The sequence below is a fragment of the Dipodomys spectabilis genome, unplaced genomic scaffold (assembly GCF_019054845.1).
Source record: "Dipodomys spectabilis isolate Male_0828 unplaced genomic scaffold, ASM1905484v1 ptg000288l, whole genome shotgun sequence".
NCBI lineage: Eukaryota > Metazoa > Chordata > Mammalia > Rodentia > Heteromyidae > Dipodomys > Dipodomys spectabilis.
This window is the reverse complement of record NW_024870965.1, coordinates 2,461,558-2,480,117: the sequence shown is the minus strand read 5'-3', so window position 1 is coordinate 2,480,117 and position 18,560 is coordinate 2,461,558. Positions and strand designations below refer to the sequence as shown.

The 18,560-nt window shown below is 39.5% G+C and overlaps 1 protein-coding gene across 3 annotated transcripts in view; it reads left to right on the top strand.

Moving 5' to 3' along the window:
- The window catches only part of Nek7 (NIMA related kinase 7), a 124,325-nt gene that overhangs the window by 63,763 nt on the left and 42,002 nt on the right, over positions 1-18,560 (top strand). For all 3 annotated transcript variants that reach the window (XM_042701164.1, XM_042701165.1, XM_042701166.1), the window contains exons 3-5: positions 7,150-7,290; positions 11,557-11,619; positions 13,780-13,890. In XM_042701164.1, the coding sequence (XP_042557098.1) occupies positions 7,150-7,290; positions 11,557-11,619; positions 13,780-13,890 (315 nt within the window). The remainder of the gene's footprint in view (positions 1-7,149; positions 7,291-11,556; positions 11,620-13,779; positions 13,891-18,560) is intronic.

Below are 18,560 nucleotides of genomic sequence, written 5' to 3'. Positions count from 1 at the left end.
ATGTGATAGTTAGGTATTGTCAGAAATCATTCTGATTTGCATAGTTTGGAGGTTAGTACAGCAGTGTGTGTGTGTGTGTGTGTGTGTGTGTGTGTGTCTGTGTGTGTGTGTCTGTGTGTGTGTGTCTGTGTGTGTGTGTATGTGTGTGTGTGTGTGTCTGTGTCCTGGGGGCTTGAACTCAGGGCCTGGGAGCTGTCCCTGAGTTTTTTTGATCAAGGGTAGTGCTCTACGACTTGAGCCATAGCTCTACTTCTGGCTTTTTAGTGCTTAATTGGAAATAAAGGTCTTACAGACTTTTCTGCCCAGGCTGGCTTTGAACTTTGATCCTCAGATCTCAGCCTCCTGAGTAGCTAGGATTACAGCTGTGAGCCTCTGGCACCTGATGCAGCATCTTCTAAAAAATAACAGATCATAGTATGAATCTCATTGCCAAATAAAATTGAAGGTGATTTTAAACTTTTGTTATGTTTGAATTTGGGGGAAATTCAACAATATTAATATAAAATATAAACTAATTTATTAATATAAGGAAAGTAGAGTGAAAATTATTAGTAAGATGAATTGCAGTAATAATGAAAACCCTATGAATTAATTAATACTGGTTTGTGTATTAGATCACTGATAAGAATACCTCTAGGAATTATTAGGACATGATTTTTTCTCTGGGGAGTTTACTGAGTTCACGCTGTGACTCTAGTAATTTTCCCAGAGAGAATTCTCATAACGTTTCGCTGAGTTATCTTATTACTCAGTAATGCCCCTCAACTTAGAAAGCAAATTAAAGAAATTGACTTAGTTCTAGGAAGTTATTAGTTGTTTAAGAGTGACTGTGCATGTGAGAATAAGAGCCAGTAGGACACAGAATGAATTTTATTTTAAAATGAGAAGTATTTAAAGGAAGAGAGCACAGTAAATGGAAGCTGATATACCAGAGTTAATTGCAGTCTCTGTATTTTGTATGATCCAGAGTTATATGACTAGATTGCATTTATGTCAAGAAGACATTCATTAATAAGGACTCAAAAGATCTTTGTCATTGTACAAAGCTTTGTCTCTTGAGACTTGAGTTTCTTACTTGCCGTATATGATTCTGGGTATTCTTTCTTTAAGAGATCTCAGAATGCTTTATCATATGGCCTGTTAGTATCTATAGGGCCAGATAGCTCAAGAACTATTATTGAAGAATAATATTTTGTGGTACTATTACATTACCATAAAAGTGTGATACTCACACTTTCAAGGACAGGCTTAATTCTGTTAAGCAAGGTGTTGTAGCTACTAGTATTAAAAATATTAATTATAATTGTATTATAATTATTATATAAGTATAATTATACTATTAATATTAACCTACTTATCTAGTCATGCATTTTTATCACTTCTCTTATATTTTGAGACTTTTCAAAAATGAGTGTTTAAAACACTTGTATTGGGCATATAGTACTTTATAAGTAACTTTGGAAGCCACTGAGTGCTGAATTAGCCCTGGACTCTTCAACTTTAATCTGTCAGGAGGTCATGTGATTTCAAACTCGATGCTCTATGGGCCATAGCCCATTATTCTGCTTTTCAGTTTATTTTAAACTTAATTTTTAGCATATTCCAACCAGATAATGTAATTTTCACAAAATATGGTTTTACATACTGTTTTCTCCTAATTATTACTAAAAGGATTATGGGTAGAATGACACTGTGTTGTCACCAGAGTAGCCTTGTAACTAAGCATCTAGGCTCTTTTCATAAACCAGGAACATAATCCATGTGAAAATGCATTAACTCAGTTGGACGGTAGAATCCAGGGTTGGGTGACATCTGGAATCGCTATTAAGTATGCTGCTGGCATATATGAAGTCTAGCAACAAAGACAGACTTTAATCATGGCTCAGAGAAGGAGGAACTAGAAAGAAAATCAAGGTTGAGACTAACAAGGAATTCTAGTCTTGAAACCTAGAATGCACAAAGCAGGCTGTGTGACACAGGAACCCTGGCATGGACTGAGGAAGGGCTGAACACCGCGCCCTGGCATGAGAACGCGGCGCCCTGGCGTGAGAACACAGTCTGTAAAGTTGTCACGGCTGAGATGTGGCAGGGGAAGTGCCTGCCTTTGCTCATTGCTTCCTACCTTCCACCTCACCAAGACACAGTCCCAGGCATAGGCTTTCCTTCAGCTCACCTAACCAGAAGAGATGAGCGTGGCTTTCCCAGCTTAAAACAAGGATGAAAACCAGGAGTTGGACCTTGCTGACTGACCTAGAATGTGTGCTTTTCTACTGAGTTCTGTGAGCACATGAACCATGCCTATATCAGGCTTTTGAGCAAGAAGGATATTCAGGGGTCAGTGCTGATCTCACCTCTCAAAAAGCACTCTGATTCATTACCAGCAATTGCACTTACATTAGGGGTTCCTCCTCCTGTTGGGAAGGCGGTAGAGGCAAGTGTGTCATAGGCCCCGTGTTCTTTCTCTTGCACTATCCAGCTCCCATACTAGCTTGTACCTAGAACGGATCCATGATTACTGTCAAGCCCTCCATGTTTCGTATCTCCTGCATTCTAAACATTCACTAAGTTCTTTAGTAGATACATTCCCTGAAGTGAGTGAATATTTGTCTAAAGTACAAACAAAAAATTTGATCTCTGTCTTTGAAGAATCCACTGTATAGTGAGTCACAAATATTTAAAGTGGAAGTGAGTCATCTGAGGCTAGGAAGTGTGGTGTATCCCCTAGCACAGGGCCTGAGTTTGAAGGACTCTATGGAGCTGCATGACAGCTGTCAGTTGCTCTGCTAGTACCAAGGCAAGAACCAGCAAATATAGCTGCTCCTGCTGTGAGCAGGCCACAGTAGTTTGTCTCATGTGGAAAGAGAGGCTCTTTGGAAGAACAAGCCAATGCAATGTCTTGGGAGGGGCCAGAGCACATATGGTGTCATTTAAGGCGCAACTCTGGGGCGTGGGGCCCCCAGGCCCATCCTGTCCAGAGAAGGCCTCGCATCCTCTTTTTAGAAAGGAAGAGAGGAAGGCTTTCACCTCATGGAAGATGAAGATCCTTGAAGTGATTCATCTCAGATACAAAGGCCATTTTGTGCATTTCAGAAGAGAATGAGACTCGCATAGACTAAATGGAGAACAGCAAAAAAGCGATTTTATTTCAATTTTTTTTATTGTTATCACAAAGGTGATAGAGGGATTCCAGTTACATATTTCAGATAAGGAACACATTCCTTTTGGCCCCCCCCCCCCCCCCCCCCCCGCTCTCTCCCAGGTTTTCCCTCCTGTCTCCACCTACAAGTTGTACAGTTCATTTTCAATAGAGTGTCTAGTGAGTACCAGTGCTGCATTTGTTTACCCTTTGTCCCTGCATTTGTGTGCACCCATTTCCCCTCCTAAAGACAGACAAATGAACACACAAGACAAAAAGGAAACAAAAGCAGCAACAAATAAAAACCTCTTGTTTTCTATTTCATATGAATTTAAATCTCACTTTTTGGCTGACTTATTCTCAGAACAATGTAAAGTGCTAAACTAATATGGTATAGGTATAGGAATGACTGTAGCAATAGATATAGACATGTATCTATAAATACATGTACATATACATCTCTATCTCTATTGTCTCATACATATCGTGGATAATCAGATATTCTACAAGTAGTTCTATTCTTGAGTGGAACTCAAGAAATGATACCATCTTTTATTTAAAACACAATGTAATGCTCTGTCTGTTAGGTCTGTTTGATCCCTCTCTATCAAGGGACCTAATTCATCAAAATGAAGCGGGGGTGGATGGATACAGTATCACACAGTCATTGCCGAAGTGTATGTACTACTCCCTGATGATTTCCTACAGGAGCCCTCCTCTTATAGGAGCTGCTTTAGCACAAACTGCGGTGTGGCAGAGACCCTAGGGTAGTGGGAGATGTGCAGCTATGCCCCTTCTCACGGCAGCGCTCCACATCTTCGCCGGGTGACAGGACATGGGAGCAGATGAGACAAGCTGTCATTCACCCACACTGCCCTTTGAAGAAAGGCCATGGGGGGACAAAGGTGCCGCAAATGGGCTGTGAAGTTTACATACACTGCCCACTGTTAAACAGATTACGTCTAATGAAGTGTCTAATGCTCAGGCTATATCAACCTAATCCTTGGTGGCAGTTCGTCCCTCAACTGCCAAAAAACACCGCCCTCTGGCCCTCTCTCACCACTCTGGCCGCCAAGCACAGGGAGGTGCCCAGTCTTAATAGACCAAGACAGTGTGTGATCTGACATGCAAATGTAGGTCATTGCATATGTAAATGTGTGATTACAAACCTGCATGCCAAAACACATTAGTGAGACTTTGCTCTCAGCATGCGGTTGTCACAGTGCCTTAGCAGTTCCCGCTAATATTTGTCAGGTTATTGTGCAGACAGAAGATAGGATTCCCAGTCAGATCTCCAGTGTATGGGTTATATGACGCTGTTCCATTTACTGTGGAGACTGACAAGTCTTCATCAGGAGGCAGAGTGGTCCCTACGTAAATGGGAGAAGGATTCTCATTCTTGGATGTTACATACTATCGCAGTGTGTCTGTCTCTCATCTGTGTGTGTATGTATGTAGGTATGTATGTCTACACTTAGGAAAGCCTGGGCAGCTTGAAACACATCACTCCTCCTAAAATGAAATTTATTTTTAAAGTTTAAATACTTGAATATATTACTACCCATTGAATATCTGAGAGATACTTCCTTTATTAAGTACGTGCAATTATAAACTCATTGACAACAAGAAGCCTTTTAATGAGCAACGTGGCAATTATTTCCCTTTCACAAGTTTTTCTTATAGTATACTTTAAAATTATTTTAGTATGTATCTCTTCTCAGATTTTTTAGTGGTACAAGTGTTGAATTCAGAGCCTTGTACTTGCTAAGTAGGTTTGATACCTCTTAAGGTATGCTCCCAATCCTCTCACTTTATTTTAATTAATAATAGTAATAATAATAGTAGTTATTATTATTTTATGCTGGTCCTGAACCTTTTTGCTAAAGGCTAGTGCTCTACTACTTGAGTCACAGCTCCACTTTGGGCTTTTTGGTGGTTAATAGGACATGAGAGTCTAGCAGACTTTCCTGCTTGGGCTGGCTTTGAACTTCGATTTGATCCTTAGATCTCAACTTCCTGAATAGCTAGGATTACAGGTATGAGCCACTGGCATCCAGCTATCAGTTTATATTTAATCAAAGAACTTGAACTTGAAAATATCTGTAGATCATAAGGTAGATCCCATGATGCTGGGTTTTGCTGGGGTGGTTTTGGTTAGTGACCTTGGAAGTGTATCGTGGACTACTGGGGACTCAGGCAGATGCAAGTTCCACGGCATGAGAACTGAATTAGGTGAAATACAAAACCCTAATGTGTGTCTGCTGAGCTGCGGTCACTACTTTAGTTTCTCCCATTATTGTTGTAGTAGTAGTTGTTAGTTTTATATCATCATAAAAATTACCTCATGATCTTGTATTTAGGAAGTCAGGTTTTAGATTTTTTTGTATTATATTATTTTGTGGATGTTAAATGAATGGTATTTTTGATAACAGTTGGGACTTTCATAAGAAGAAAAGCAATGTATCTTACAAGAAATTACTGTTCGTCCTTTACTCTTTTTGAGATACTTTGTGTTTGAATTACAGATTTCCAAAGCAGAATTTTGCAGTTTTTGTTGACCTGATATATGAGGTGACAAAATAAAATGTACTCTAGGGATTAGTGTCGTGTGTGTCACGTATCAGAACAGCCCTCTGCGTAGGGCAGGATATGGGGTTGTCATCTTTGACACAGGTTTGTTTGTAGGCCTCAGAGTTAAGTGCTGAACGCCATCAGATGCACTAATGAGGCTCTAGTACTCAGCCCTCTCAGAAGGGGACAAGTTGTGCCCCACTGCGAGTCCGTGCTCCTCGAGGCTGGCTAAGCAGAGAGGGCACAGGGTTGTGAAGACGGGTGCTAACGGCTTGGAAGGTGTACTTGCCAACATTTCAGGAACCTTAGAAAAACTCCAGAAAGATGGGAGCAGGGCATCTGACACCTACACTGACCATTTTTATCAGGAGAGATACTAAAGCAAGTGCCACGGGGAACATAAGAGCAGTATTAGCATTGCTGGAGGGTAGCTGGACCTCAGTGGTAGACAGGGTCTGACTGTTCATGACTTCCCGTTTAACTCGGTGAGGGAGCCAACAAGCCAGCTAACAGACAAGCGAACGAAAGATCAGATGGGTAATTGGGGCTTTGTCTCCACATAGGGACCACCACTGCGTATGCATGGTGCCTTCCGCCCTGCCCAGTGCACGACCTCTTCCACGTATTCGGTTAGGCTACTTAAGAGCACCAAACATGTCTGAGTCATCTGTTTCCCTGGCAGTTAGCACTGGGCCTGGCACATAATCAATCAAGAGAAAATGGCTTTTTCCACAAAGAAAACAATGAAAATATTATTTCTGAAGGTGATGATGTGGTGGTAAAGTTCCTTTTAGTAGATTTTTTTTTCTTTTTAGAGAAAAAAAAATAACAACCAGGAAGTTAAAAAGTGTTTCAAGTGTTAGTTGGCAGGCTGGACTAAGTGGGTACATAAAAGGTCTATTTAAACAATAAACATCAGAGAAATGTCAGATTGGATGAGATTAGTTTACTCTCTGTAAAGGAAAGATAAGGTAATTCTTATCTAACATTTCAATATCCCTGTTATCTTTCTGTAGTGTGCGCCTTCCTTCCTTGATTTTCTGTGGTCTTACCCTTTCCAGTTTGGTGTAAATTCCTTAGGTGCAGAGATTATTGTCTGTTTAGTCTGCTGCTGTGTCCTGAAGTATATACAAAGGTACCCAACAGGTGTAGGTGTTCAATAAATATTTGTCATTAGCTATTTGTAGGCTTTTCCTAGACATCGTCTTGGTAAGTGAAAATGGTGACTGTTTTATGTGATTGAAAATTTTCTTGGAGGGATGGGGGGGGGGGGGAGGCTGGGAAGGGTAAACAAAGGAGGAGGCTACAATGCTTGATAAGAAATGTACTCACTATCTTGCCCATGTAATTGTAACCCCTCTGTACAGTATTTTCACAATAAAAAAAATAAATAAATAAAAAGAAAATTTTTCTGTCTTTTTCTTTTCTGTTTTAAATTACAGAAGGCCTTACGACCAGATATGGGCTATAATACATTAGCCAACTTTCGAATAGAGAAGAAAATTGGTCGTGGACAATTTAGTGAAGTTTACAGAGCAGCCTGTCTCTTGGATGGAGTACCAGTAGCTTTAAAGAAAGTGCAGGTAAGATGACTTTAATGATATAAATCCACATACAATTATCATATGTGACAACTAGATAGAGAAAAGTATTCCTGGGATGAAAGTAGAGAGTGCTGGGAAAGAATGAATATTGTCTTTTAAAACTTTGAAGTAAGAGTAATGCGGAGTGGAAACTAAGTTTCAGTTTTAACATGACTTCCAGGTTTTAAAAGTCAGTGTTATTCACCTATATCCAGCAATAATTGGAATGCTCTTAGAAACTTTATGAACCTCACTTGTAGATTTTAAGTTGTCACCATTACTTCCAAGGGGACATTTAAGTAGCCATGAAATCCTCAACTGAAGTTCTACCTCTGTAGGCATCACAGTGGAAAATTCATTCATAAAATGTAGTGCTTGAAGTTAGCAAATGGCAGTCAAGCTACACTGGCAGCAACTGGAAAAAGGATGAGGTGAGCTTTATTCACTTGGGAGAGAAGGGAGGCTAGTAACGTTAGACGCTTGGACCCAACTTAGACTCTGTATTTAATGGGTAGCATTGTGGATCAGTTTGTTCTCCTATCTGGGCTCTCCTATATTTTTCAGATTTGTTTGACCTTTCCTGTTCCTTCTCTTTGCTTCTTAAGTCCTGCCCTAACCCTCATATTCTTGTCCCACTGAAACCTAGTGCCTGTACTTACATGCTCTAATTTTCATTCATTAAGTGAAACACATGTGTATAATGTAGATATTATACAGAGTATAAATACAATAAGTTAATACATAATTTTAAAATAATATGTGCATTTTTATCTAATATCATCTTTGCGCAATCAATACATGAAGTCACATGGCTGTATTTTATCCTTTTCACTTCTATATAATATTCTGTTCTTACCACCAGGGTTTAGGCTATTGACAGTTGTTGGCTATTATAAACAGTAATTCTGGTATTCTTAGGTGTCTTTCCTGATATTCTTTTTCAAGAACTATCTCATTTGTGGCTTAATAGAGATGAAGAGCCATAGAGCAATCATGAGCGCCACTAGTTAATGCTGAATGTTGTTACCAGAATTACTCACTTATTTTGTCACAAGTACAATGTAAGAATTCCTCATTTCCTTCTTCTAATATACTACTTAAGAATATGCAACATAGAATGCAGTAATTTGTATTTTGAAACAAATAATTTTTGGAATGATTACTCTGTTCCTAAAGAACTCTTTAATGCATTTGTGAAATATATCAAATGGCTACTGTGAATCTCTGAGTATTGAGAAAATAGATTCTCAAGTAAGGTTATAATCTTCAAATTTCAGTATTTCAAAATGCAATTAGAAACTCAACATTGAAAAAAGCCCATTTGCCAGAGATTGGAGGATGGCTGTGTTCTGGTTGCTCTTGCCTGAAATCCTACCTACTTGTGAGGCAGAGATTGGAAAGACCCCACCTCAGCCGCTAGCTGAATGCAGCAACCTGTGACTGCCATCCCAGAACACCCCCTCCCAACAGAAAAACAAATCAAAGCAAAACAAAGCTGGATGCAGTGTTGAGCACCCGTCTTTTCATTTGTGGTAGAAAATCCAAATAGGAGGATCCTGGTCCAGGTCAGCCTGGGCCCAAAAGCAAGGTCTTGTCTCATAAATAACCAGAGCAGAAAAGGGCTGGAGGTACGGCTCAAACAGTAGAGCACCTGCCTAGTACATTCAAACTGGAACTGGATGGCTTGAGGAATTCGTGTGCAGGTCCTTGGCTCCCTTTTCTGTCTTCTCACTGATTATGAGTGTGGAAGAGTCCAGAGCCAGTCTTGTCTGTAGTGATGCTTATTATATTTAGTCACACTTGCCACTAGCAGCAGAAAGAAAAGGGAAGGAAGGATGGAAAGAGGAAGAACAAAAGCTTTCTTAGGTCTCTGACAGTGCCATCCAAACCATTCCTACTTGACTGTACTTTCCTTTCTGGGGATTGGAAGTTTGAAGAGGCAGAAGTTATTTTGTGCCATCAGATTTCCATCCAGTCTTAGTTATATCATTCCCCCCTCCCCCACACCGCCTACACCCTGCCCCACTGTGCTGAAGTTGCTGTAGGAAGAAACAGTGTATTCTTTCAGAATTTGCATGCTGTGGCATCCCCTAATTTAAACAGTAACTATCTTATAGAAGAGAGAGAGAGATGATGTTATAAAGCTATACTTAGTTTATTTAATTAGAGAACATGTCTGCAAACCTTTGTGAGAAGAAATGTACTTGCATTTCAGACATGTTACTGATTCTCCTCATGTGTTACACTTGTGCTGAAAAGAAAGGCCATGACTCATCTTTGAAAAAAAAGTCATCTCTGAGTTCACAAGAAAAAAATTTTAAAACTATGGGTAGCCAGATGACTTCCCTTGCTGATTGAGTCATAAATCCAGTCTTAAAAATTCCTGAAGAATCATCTATTGAATTTCCTCATCTAACGCTATTTTAAGGCCGTGTTACTTGTCTGAAGAGCTCCATTACTATTCCCAGCTCAACTCCGTGGCGTTCCTACACTGGTAGCCTACTTTGGCAGCTCTTTTATTTTCTTACAACCAGGTTCTTGTGCTTGGCCCTCAGGACCCATCTTCATGCCTCTCACCTCATCCGGCTCCCTTAGTCCAGGCTTTCACAGAAGAGTGCACTGAGTTCTGGTGACTTCTCTCCAGGCTTAATGATGATCACACATGGAAAATAGTCTGTGTTCTCAGTATGTGTCACTTCTTTGTCTTGTCTTTTCTTTTTTGGTACTAGGGATCGAATTCAGGACGTTGAACTTACTAGGCGAGCGATTTGCCACTGGCTACATCCCAGCCTCTGTCACTTCTTTGAAATCGTAATGGCAACACTGAGTATTTTTGAAAATGTACTTCCTCCCACTGTTCATTTGACATAATATTTTTGAAATTCTGTGTACTAGCTTGTCTCTCCTCTCTCCCCGCCTTCCTCCTCTGATGAGAGTTCCCTTCTTGCTCATTATCAGTCTCACACACTTTCCTACCTGGGTTGGCTTTGAACCACGATCCTTGGACTCAGCCTGCTCAGTAGCTGGGGTTACTGGCCTGAGCCATCAGTGCCTGGCAAAATGTTGTTACTTTGAAAAATTGACCAGTGTTGGTATGCAACATTGATTTATTTGGAATTTTTCTGAAATATCTACCATATTTTAAATTTTTTGTTTGTTTTCCATATATTTAGAACTTTGAGAGATTAGTTTTCAGAGATCTATCCTTTGGTTGTATGATTTAATTTTGTGGTTTTCATATAGATGGATAATTCTCAACATTTCCTTCCTTATGCTGTCTCAAAGAACCCCCCTCCCACCCTGTGGCTTGAACTCAGGGCCTGGACACTGTCCTTGATCTTGTTTTTTGCTGATGGCTAACATTCTACTATTTGAACCACATCTCCACTTCTAATTTTTTGGTGATAACTGCAGATAAAAGTCTCATAGACTTTTTTTTGCCAGACCTGGCTTCAAACCATGATTCTAAGATCTTAGCCTCCTGAGCAGCTAGGATTATAGATGTGAGCCACCAGCCTCAAAGAGTCTTTTGAGACATCTTTTTAATCCCTCTGAGAAATTTAATACCACAGACACTGTGTCTATTTATGTATGTATGTCTTTCTATGCTCTATGTTTAAAACAGTAGAACTTTATAACTTCTTTCTTCAAGGAATCCGTTTTCACCCACTTTCAATGTTGTGGTTCCTGTTTTGATCACATATATTAGTCCTTTTAGAAATGATCTGCACCAGTGGATTAATGGCTCATAGCTTGGGTTCTCATTGAATAGCTCTGAGAACCAATTCTGTTTGCTCCAATTAATTAGCTGTGTGACCTTTTCCCAGTCTCTTAAATTGTGTAATCCTCCTTTTGTTCATCTTAACATGGACTTAGGATAGTACTGTTCTCATGAAGATTAAATGGGAGTTAGGTGAAGTAGTTCATAAAATACATTTAGTGTCTATTAACTATCATTTCACAACCTTTGTGACAAGAATCTCCATTCTGTTCATGTGGACTCAAGACTTGAGTGTCAGTAGATGTCTAGCTGTTATCTTCTTTCATTTTTACTACAAACTCTGATGGAGGGAAGGATGTAAGTGTCAGTGGGAACATGAGATCAAGTGCCCATAGACTCCTACGGTCAATAGAGAAATGTACTCTGTGTACAACTGTGGCGTACAGTAATGCCCTGTATATGCAGCTGTAGTGTTAAAATGAATTTACATGGAAGGTTGAAGTATAATTTATTACTTTATTAATAATTGTGGGTTCTGTTTTTAGATATTTGATTTAATGGATGCCAAAGCACGTGCTGATTGCATCAAGGAAATAGATCTGCTTAAGGTAAATAAAAATAAACCATGGCTTTTTCCCAGCATTACTAAGCATGTTGACAAGTGATCTATCGAAATATCGCAAAAGCAAAAAGTTGTATTTGTTACATTAGAATGTGATTTACTGAAGATTATTGAGATGTTTTGGCTTCAGAGTAAAACAGTTTCATCAGAACATTTGGTGGAGTCTGCCTTTTCAAAGTAGGGAATAGATAAATAGGCATAAGAAGTTTTTTCTGGACCATTCTGAGTTGGATATATTTTAGAAGTTAAGCATTTAAGTGCATACTAGCTTTCGCTCAAGATGTTATATTGAGACTATGGACATGGCCAAATGGTTTACCTGTTTCTTTCTACACTTGCAAGGGGGAGTAGAAAAAGGAGGTCAGAACTAGCTCTTCAGATTTTCTTCCACTATAGTCTGAGGTCCCACTGCTTCTTTTTTCATGTAGTTCTTTTATGAAATGCTGTGGCTTATGCCACGTTTTAAATTTTTAGGTAGGATGTGGTGGTTTTTATACCATCTACTTGTGTTATTAGTTCCTAAAACAAGTCAGCTTTATCCCAAAAGATAAAGTGTAAAGCCCTAGACTTCTGTTGGTTGTACTTACTTACTTCTTTTCTTTTCTCTCTCCTTTCTTTCTTTCTTTCTTTCTTTCTCTCTCTCTCTCTCTCTCTCTCTCTCTCTTTCTTTTCTTTCTTTCTTCCTTCCTTCCTTTCTCTCTTTCTTTCTCTCTCTTCTCTTTCTTTCTTCCTTCCTTTCTTCCTTCCTTTCTTCCTTTCTTTCTTTCTTTCTTTCTTTCTTTCTTTCTTTCTTTCTTTCTTTCTTTCTTTCTTTCTTTCTTCTCTCTCTCTCTCTCTCTCTCTCTCTCTCTCTCTCTCTCTCTTTCTTTCTCTGAAGAAAACTTTTAAGTAGAAAAAAAAGAAAGATGAATGATTTTCTTTTTTGTGTCTGTACTGTGGATTGGACTCAGGGCCTTGAGCATGCTAGGCAAAGATTCTGCCATTTGAGCCAAAAAAACCTTTTGTTTTTACTTCGTTTTGGGGATAGAGTCTTGCTAGTTTTCCCTAGGTTGGCTTCGTACTTGAATACCACTTACTTTCACCTCCACAATAGCTGGGATTACAGGCATGTGCTACCACACCCAGCTATGAATAATTTTCTTTGAGGAATGGTTTTTTCCTGTGTTAACTTATTTAAAAATTGAACAGAAAGATTAAAAATGTGTATAGACAATGCACAGGTGAATATTTTTTAGGAATATTCTTAAGAATACATTATATATAAATAATTTCATGTACAAATAGTATTTAGATATAGTATGGTAGATATACATTGCTCTTTTCTGTTGGCTAGATTTATACTCAAGCTAGCAGTAACTTCAAAGTAGGGTAGAAGAGAGATGTTTTATTTAATATTGAGTGCTCTTAAACGCCAGTTTTAATTAAAGATATAATTCCTACCAATTAGTGATTAAAGCATGCCATTAACTTACTGCAGCTACTTTTATATCTGTTGGGGATAGAAGTACTTTAAAAGTTGTAAGTAAAACATTTATTATTTCTAATTAAGAATATTAAAGTAAAATTAACTATTCTCATTTTGCTTTCAATAATTGCAGTATTTAGCTGGGTACTCATCTCCAATAAACTACTCAGAAAAGGTCGGAAGTGGTGCTGTGGCTCAGTGGTAGAGTGCTAGCCTTGAGCACAAAGAAGCTCAAAGATAGTGCTTAGGCACTAAGTTCAAGTCCAAGGACCGGCAAAAAACAAAACAAAATAACCAAAACCAAAAAAAGTATTGCAGTCTTTGTTGCAAAATTCAGTAAGCTAAAGAAAAAAATTTCTATAATTTAAAAATAGATATATTCTTCAGTTTCAAAACTGCAGTGGCTTTTTGGAATTTAAAGAGGTTTTTTTTTTTTGGGTCTGGTCGTGGGGCCTGAACTCTGGGCCTGGACGCTGTCCCTCAGCTCTTTAGCTCAAGGCTAGCGCTCTACCACTTGAGTCACAGCGCCACTTCCGGGTTTTTTCTTTTTTGTTTATGTGGTGCTGAGGAATGGAACCCAGGGCCTCAGGCATGCAAGGCAAGCGCTCTACCACTGAGCCAACTTCCCAGCCCATGGAATTTCAAAAGGTTTTGATTACTGTTTTCTTTTTTTTTCCTCAGCAACTCAACCATCCAAATGTAATTAAATATTATGCATCATTCATTGAAGATAATGAACTCAACATAGTTTTGGAATTAGCAGATGCTGGTGATCTCTCCAGAATGATAAAGGTAAAGTCTTTTCAAATTAGTTTTATTCTTTTCTCACAGAATTGTGTCAAACGTGTAGGCACATTAAATACTTAAAGATATATATATATGTATATACACACACTATATATATAGAAAGAGAGAGAGCTATAGATAGATAGATAGATAATACTCAAGATAATGCTAAATGCGTGGTAGGTGAAAAGACTGATTCTGAAGCTAGTCACTTTAAAGAGCAAAACACTTCAGACCAACCTGGAACCAGGACCTGTGGCTTTTCTTCGGAAACTTCAGTTTTTCAGCTTCATTTTTCTGAGCAGACCTTCTTCGATCCTGGGTCTTCAGGACATCAGGAAAGAAGAGCAGGGAAAAATCTAGGGTAGCCTAACTTCTTCCTGGGAGGGACTAATCAGATAAGACCTTCATCTCCACTTGGACCCAAACACTGAGAAGTTTAGCTTTCTTTCTTAAGTGTTGTGCTAGTTGGGTTTATAGTCACCTGCCAGTTATCCAAATCCCAAGGAACAGTAACTTAAGAGCTGCTTGTTTTTGGGCAAGTTACTTCTCCGTACTATTATTTTGTCTAAAATACAGTAATAGAACACACTTTATTGGGCTGTTGTGACAGTGACTACTTAAGAATTTAGAATAGTGCCACTTAGCCTCACAGATTTTGAGGCTGTGTAAATGTAGCTGCTCAGTTTCTTGTTATTGTTTATGACTTCGGTTACATAAATATCTACGATAATATGGCGATTCAGGCTCTCAACTCTGATCTTGCTTTCTAATTTCTAGCTTACCCATTCTCTTCATGCTTGAGGAGATCAAGGGTACTTGTTGCGGCATCTTGAGCTACTCTTAAATACTTGCTGCTTGTCACACAGAGGCAATATTGGGGCTCCACTCTCAGTGGACAGAGAGGGCATCTTACATGATTGGTTGTGAGTGCGTGGCTTTCTACAGTTGGTCGTAGTTGTAACAAAGACTTGGCTACAAGACTTGGCTTGCATATCACTTAACCTTCAGTTTATGAAGCAGATTCTGAGAACATATCTTAGTTTGAATGTAAATTTACTATGTAAATCTTAACTATTTAATTACATCATCCCAAACAAATCACAAGGTAGTTTGAATAAGAAAATACCTTGGAAGTTTGATTAAAAATGGTGTTTTTATCAAAAACATAAAAGAGTTGGCTATTTCAGGCAGATAATTGAGTTATTATTTAGCTTCTGTTTGTCAGTGGAGATAGCAGGCTGGCTTCCTGAGTTGTTTTTCATAAAGTATTGTTTTCCTGGGCAGGTTGCTGCATGTTGTAAGCTGAAGTTTTATTTCTGTGAATGGTATGGGTTCTGAGTTCCTAAATCTGTTGGTTTATAGTTACCTGAGTCAATCTTTCCAAGGATTCTGGGAATGAAACCTGACATTTAGGGAGCAGAAGATTGTTACTACTAAATAGAACTGATTTTTTTGAAGTTGGATACCACCAGCTCACAATTAGAATCCTGGCTACTTAGTAGGTTGAGATCTGAGGATCGCAGTTCAAAATCAGCCTGGGTAGAGAATGTCTATAGGATTCGGATTTCCAGTTAACCACCAAAAAGCTAGAAGTGGAGCTTGTTTCAAGTGGTGGAGCACTAGTCTTAAGCAAAAGAAGCCCTGAGTTCAAGTCCTACAACTGACACGAAAAACCCCCAAAGGGACAAAAAACACCCTGTTGTTAAAATCAGGTTTTTCTGCTGCAGAAACACAGTTTTCCTTTCATAGCATTGACATTTTAGCTTAACAGGGTTCCTATGGAGGTCTGATGGATGCCCTGGACTTTGTCCCCAGGAAAAGGTATTGACAGCCGCAGAGTTTGTACTTTCTTATGTGCATTGGTGTACTTTTCTGATTCGGGTGCTCAGTGGTGAAGAGTTCTGCTCTCAAGGAGAGTTCAGTGTTGGAATGTCAGCTGCTCTGACTGTCATATCACTTACCTTCTCTTAATTCCCTCATCTGTAAGTTGACAGTTTACCAGAGCTTTCTCTACTAAGGAGTTATAGGAGAAGTTAATGTTATCATCAACTCTTGAATGCTTTGAACTGTCTGTGCTTCACGTCACCTGATTCTGTAGTAGAGACTTCCCATCTCTAGGACAAACAGCCATCCACCAACAAAAGCTTTTGCAAATTAATGAATAACAGTAACAGTAACGATAGCCATAATTTGATAAATGCAAAATACACAAATGCAATACTTCATCAGACAGCTATGAAAGTATCATAGCTCTTACAAGAGAGTAAAACTAATGGCAAATTCTCTGCCTGGAACTTGGTTAGTGTTTAGGTCACTTCCATAGTGGAGGAGATGGGAAAGCGAGTAAATCGTTACCTGTCAGTAAGACAAGAGTCAGAAGCTTACTGCTTCATTTCTCAGCAGCATTGGGCTCTGCTTTTTATTCCTTAAAGTACTTCTCCCCCGGCTTACTGGGTACCAGCGTACTGTGGGAGAGCCTTGTTCTTAGTGGAGTATCTGTGTCCTGACTGTAATGAAGTTTCTCTCACAGATCTTTTTGTTTGGATTTGTGACTACATTGTGCTTCATTTTAGCCAATTACTCTCTTTCACCTTATTTAAGTTCATATAGTCCATTTGGCCCAAAGTGTTGGCAGACAATTCCATGTTTTTCCTTACACTAGCCTGCCTCCTTGCTTCCTGGCTCAGTTCAACTTCAGCCTGTCTAGTTGTGCATGCTGGTAAGCAGTAACCATCACTCTTCCATGACACTTTTTTACTAAGTTCTCTTTGTTTATTTATGTTTTTACTAAAAGTCTTTGAGATGTCTCTACTGGTTTCATTTTTGCCTGTCTCCTTTTTTTTTTTTTTTTTGTGGGTCCAGTCGTGGGGCCTGAACTCTGGGCCTGGGCGCTGTCCCTCAGCTCTTCAGCTCAAGTCTAACTCTTTTACCACTTGAGCCATAGCACCACTTCCGGCTTTTTTCTTATGTGGTGCTGAGGAATCGAACCCAGGGCCTCATGCATGCAAAACAAGCATTCTACCACTGAGCCACCTTCCCAGCCCTGTTTGTCTCCTTATAATGTAAAGGGAACCATCTCTCCCCTGTGTGGCCAGAGTTTCCAGCTCCTTTGCCAGCATCTAATGCCCATTCCTCAGCTCTGGTTCTCTTATCAGTCTGTAAGAGGAGCAGAAAAAAAGGAAAAAGAAAAACCTTTGCTTCCAGTCCACTTAATGAGGGTAAAATATTTAGTAAGATTTACCAAGTCTGTGTGATCATTCTTCTCTGCAGGAAGAATTTTGATCTGTTTTGCATGTATACCTATCCCACCGCTCTACTTCCGGCTTGTTCTCTGGCAGCCGTACCCCTCACAGCCTCCATGTGTCTTATTTTCCCTTCTTGTGGGTATTCTTAGTTTCTGGGACATTCCTTTCTTTGTTGATCCAGGCTATGTTTGTTTGCCTACAGGTGGTGTTCCATTCCAAGGCATTTTCCTTGGACCCCTTGCTGATTGTCTGGCATGAGTATCCTTGGAGTGCCCTTCCTCCACAGCACTCTCTCATCTTGTCTTGGGGTGTGGCTATTTCATTGATGTTTGTGTTTCCTACTGGACAGGCTTCAAGCTCCTGCAGGCAAGGGCCGACACCTGCTTTGCTCACCAGGCTGTCTTGTTTGCTCACCAGGCTGTCTTGAGTTTCTCACAGGTGCCTGGCTGAGAGGAGGAGCCCAGTAAGCCCGAGTCTTCTACCTCTGCTGCGCTCCTCTTGTTATTTCAGGGCCAGCGTGTGACAGACCGGGCCCTTCCTTGCTTGTCTGCTCTGCTCAGATAGTGAGAGGTATGCCGGCACCAGGGCGGGCAGAGCTTCCATGCAAAAGATACAGGAAGGTGCAATTAAGAAATGCTGGATTTTTTTCCCCCCTAAACATCCTTTCAGTTCATAAGTCATTCTCTATAGAAGAGACTATATTAGGAAAAAGAACTCACAAATGTTCTTTTGTGAAGGAACATGACAGTGACTTTATAAGGGATAGCATTAACTAAGAAAACGACTCCTTTCTTTATAGTGTGTAAAATTGTAAATCATTGTGTACCACCACAACGTGTTTGACTCTCTCGAGTCTTCAGCTTAATTGGGGTAGAAGAGGAAATATAGCTTCTGGTCTGCATTCCAGAAATGAACCTCTGGATAGCATTGCATCAAAGATTTTTACAAGTAAATAATTAATTGGTGTAGAGCAGACTGACAAATATAATTAAGCAATTTTTCACTGAAATATCCAGTATTTCTGTAATTAGTGACAGAGGAGTACCTGAGGCTGTGGTCAGATGAAATACTTCCCAGATGAGTTTTAGGATAAAAGGAAATCCAGAATTCTTCATCATACATTTCTTCATTATCAGTAATCAGAATTTTAAAGTAAAATACTTACAAAACTGCCAGATTTCAGTGAGGTTGTGCTGTGTATGCTGTATGTTTTCTTTGGTCTCAGACCACTGTTTGTTTCCTGGTTCTGATGAATCACCATTGTTTTCCTGGTTCTGATGAATCAAGTGCAGAGGAGAGGAGGTTGGTCCCCCCCACTGTTAGAACCAGAGTTTTGTTAGCAGAAGTGTTAGTGTTTCAATCTCTCATAACCCCTTTGCAAGGGGGACTCATTCACTGCATTGTTGTAAACACCTGTTTTTGGAAGGG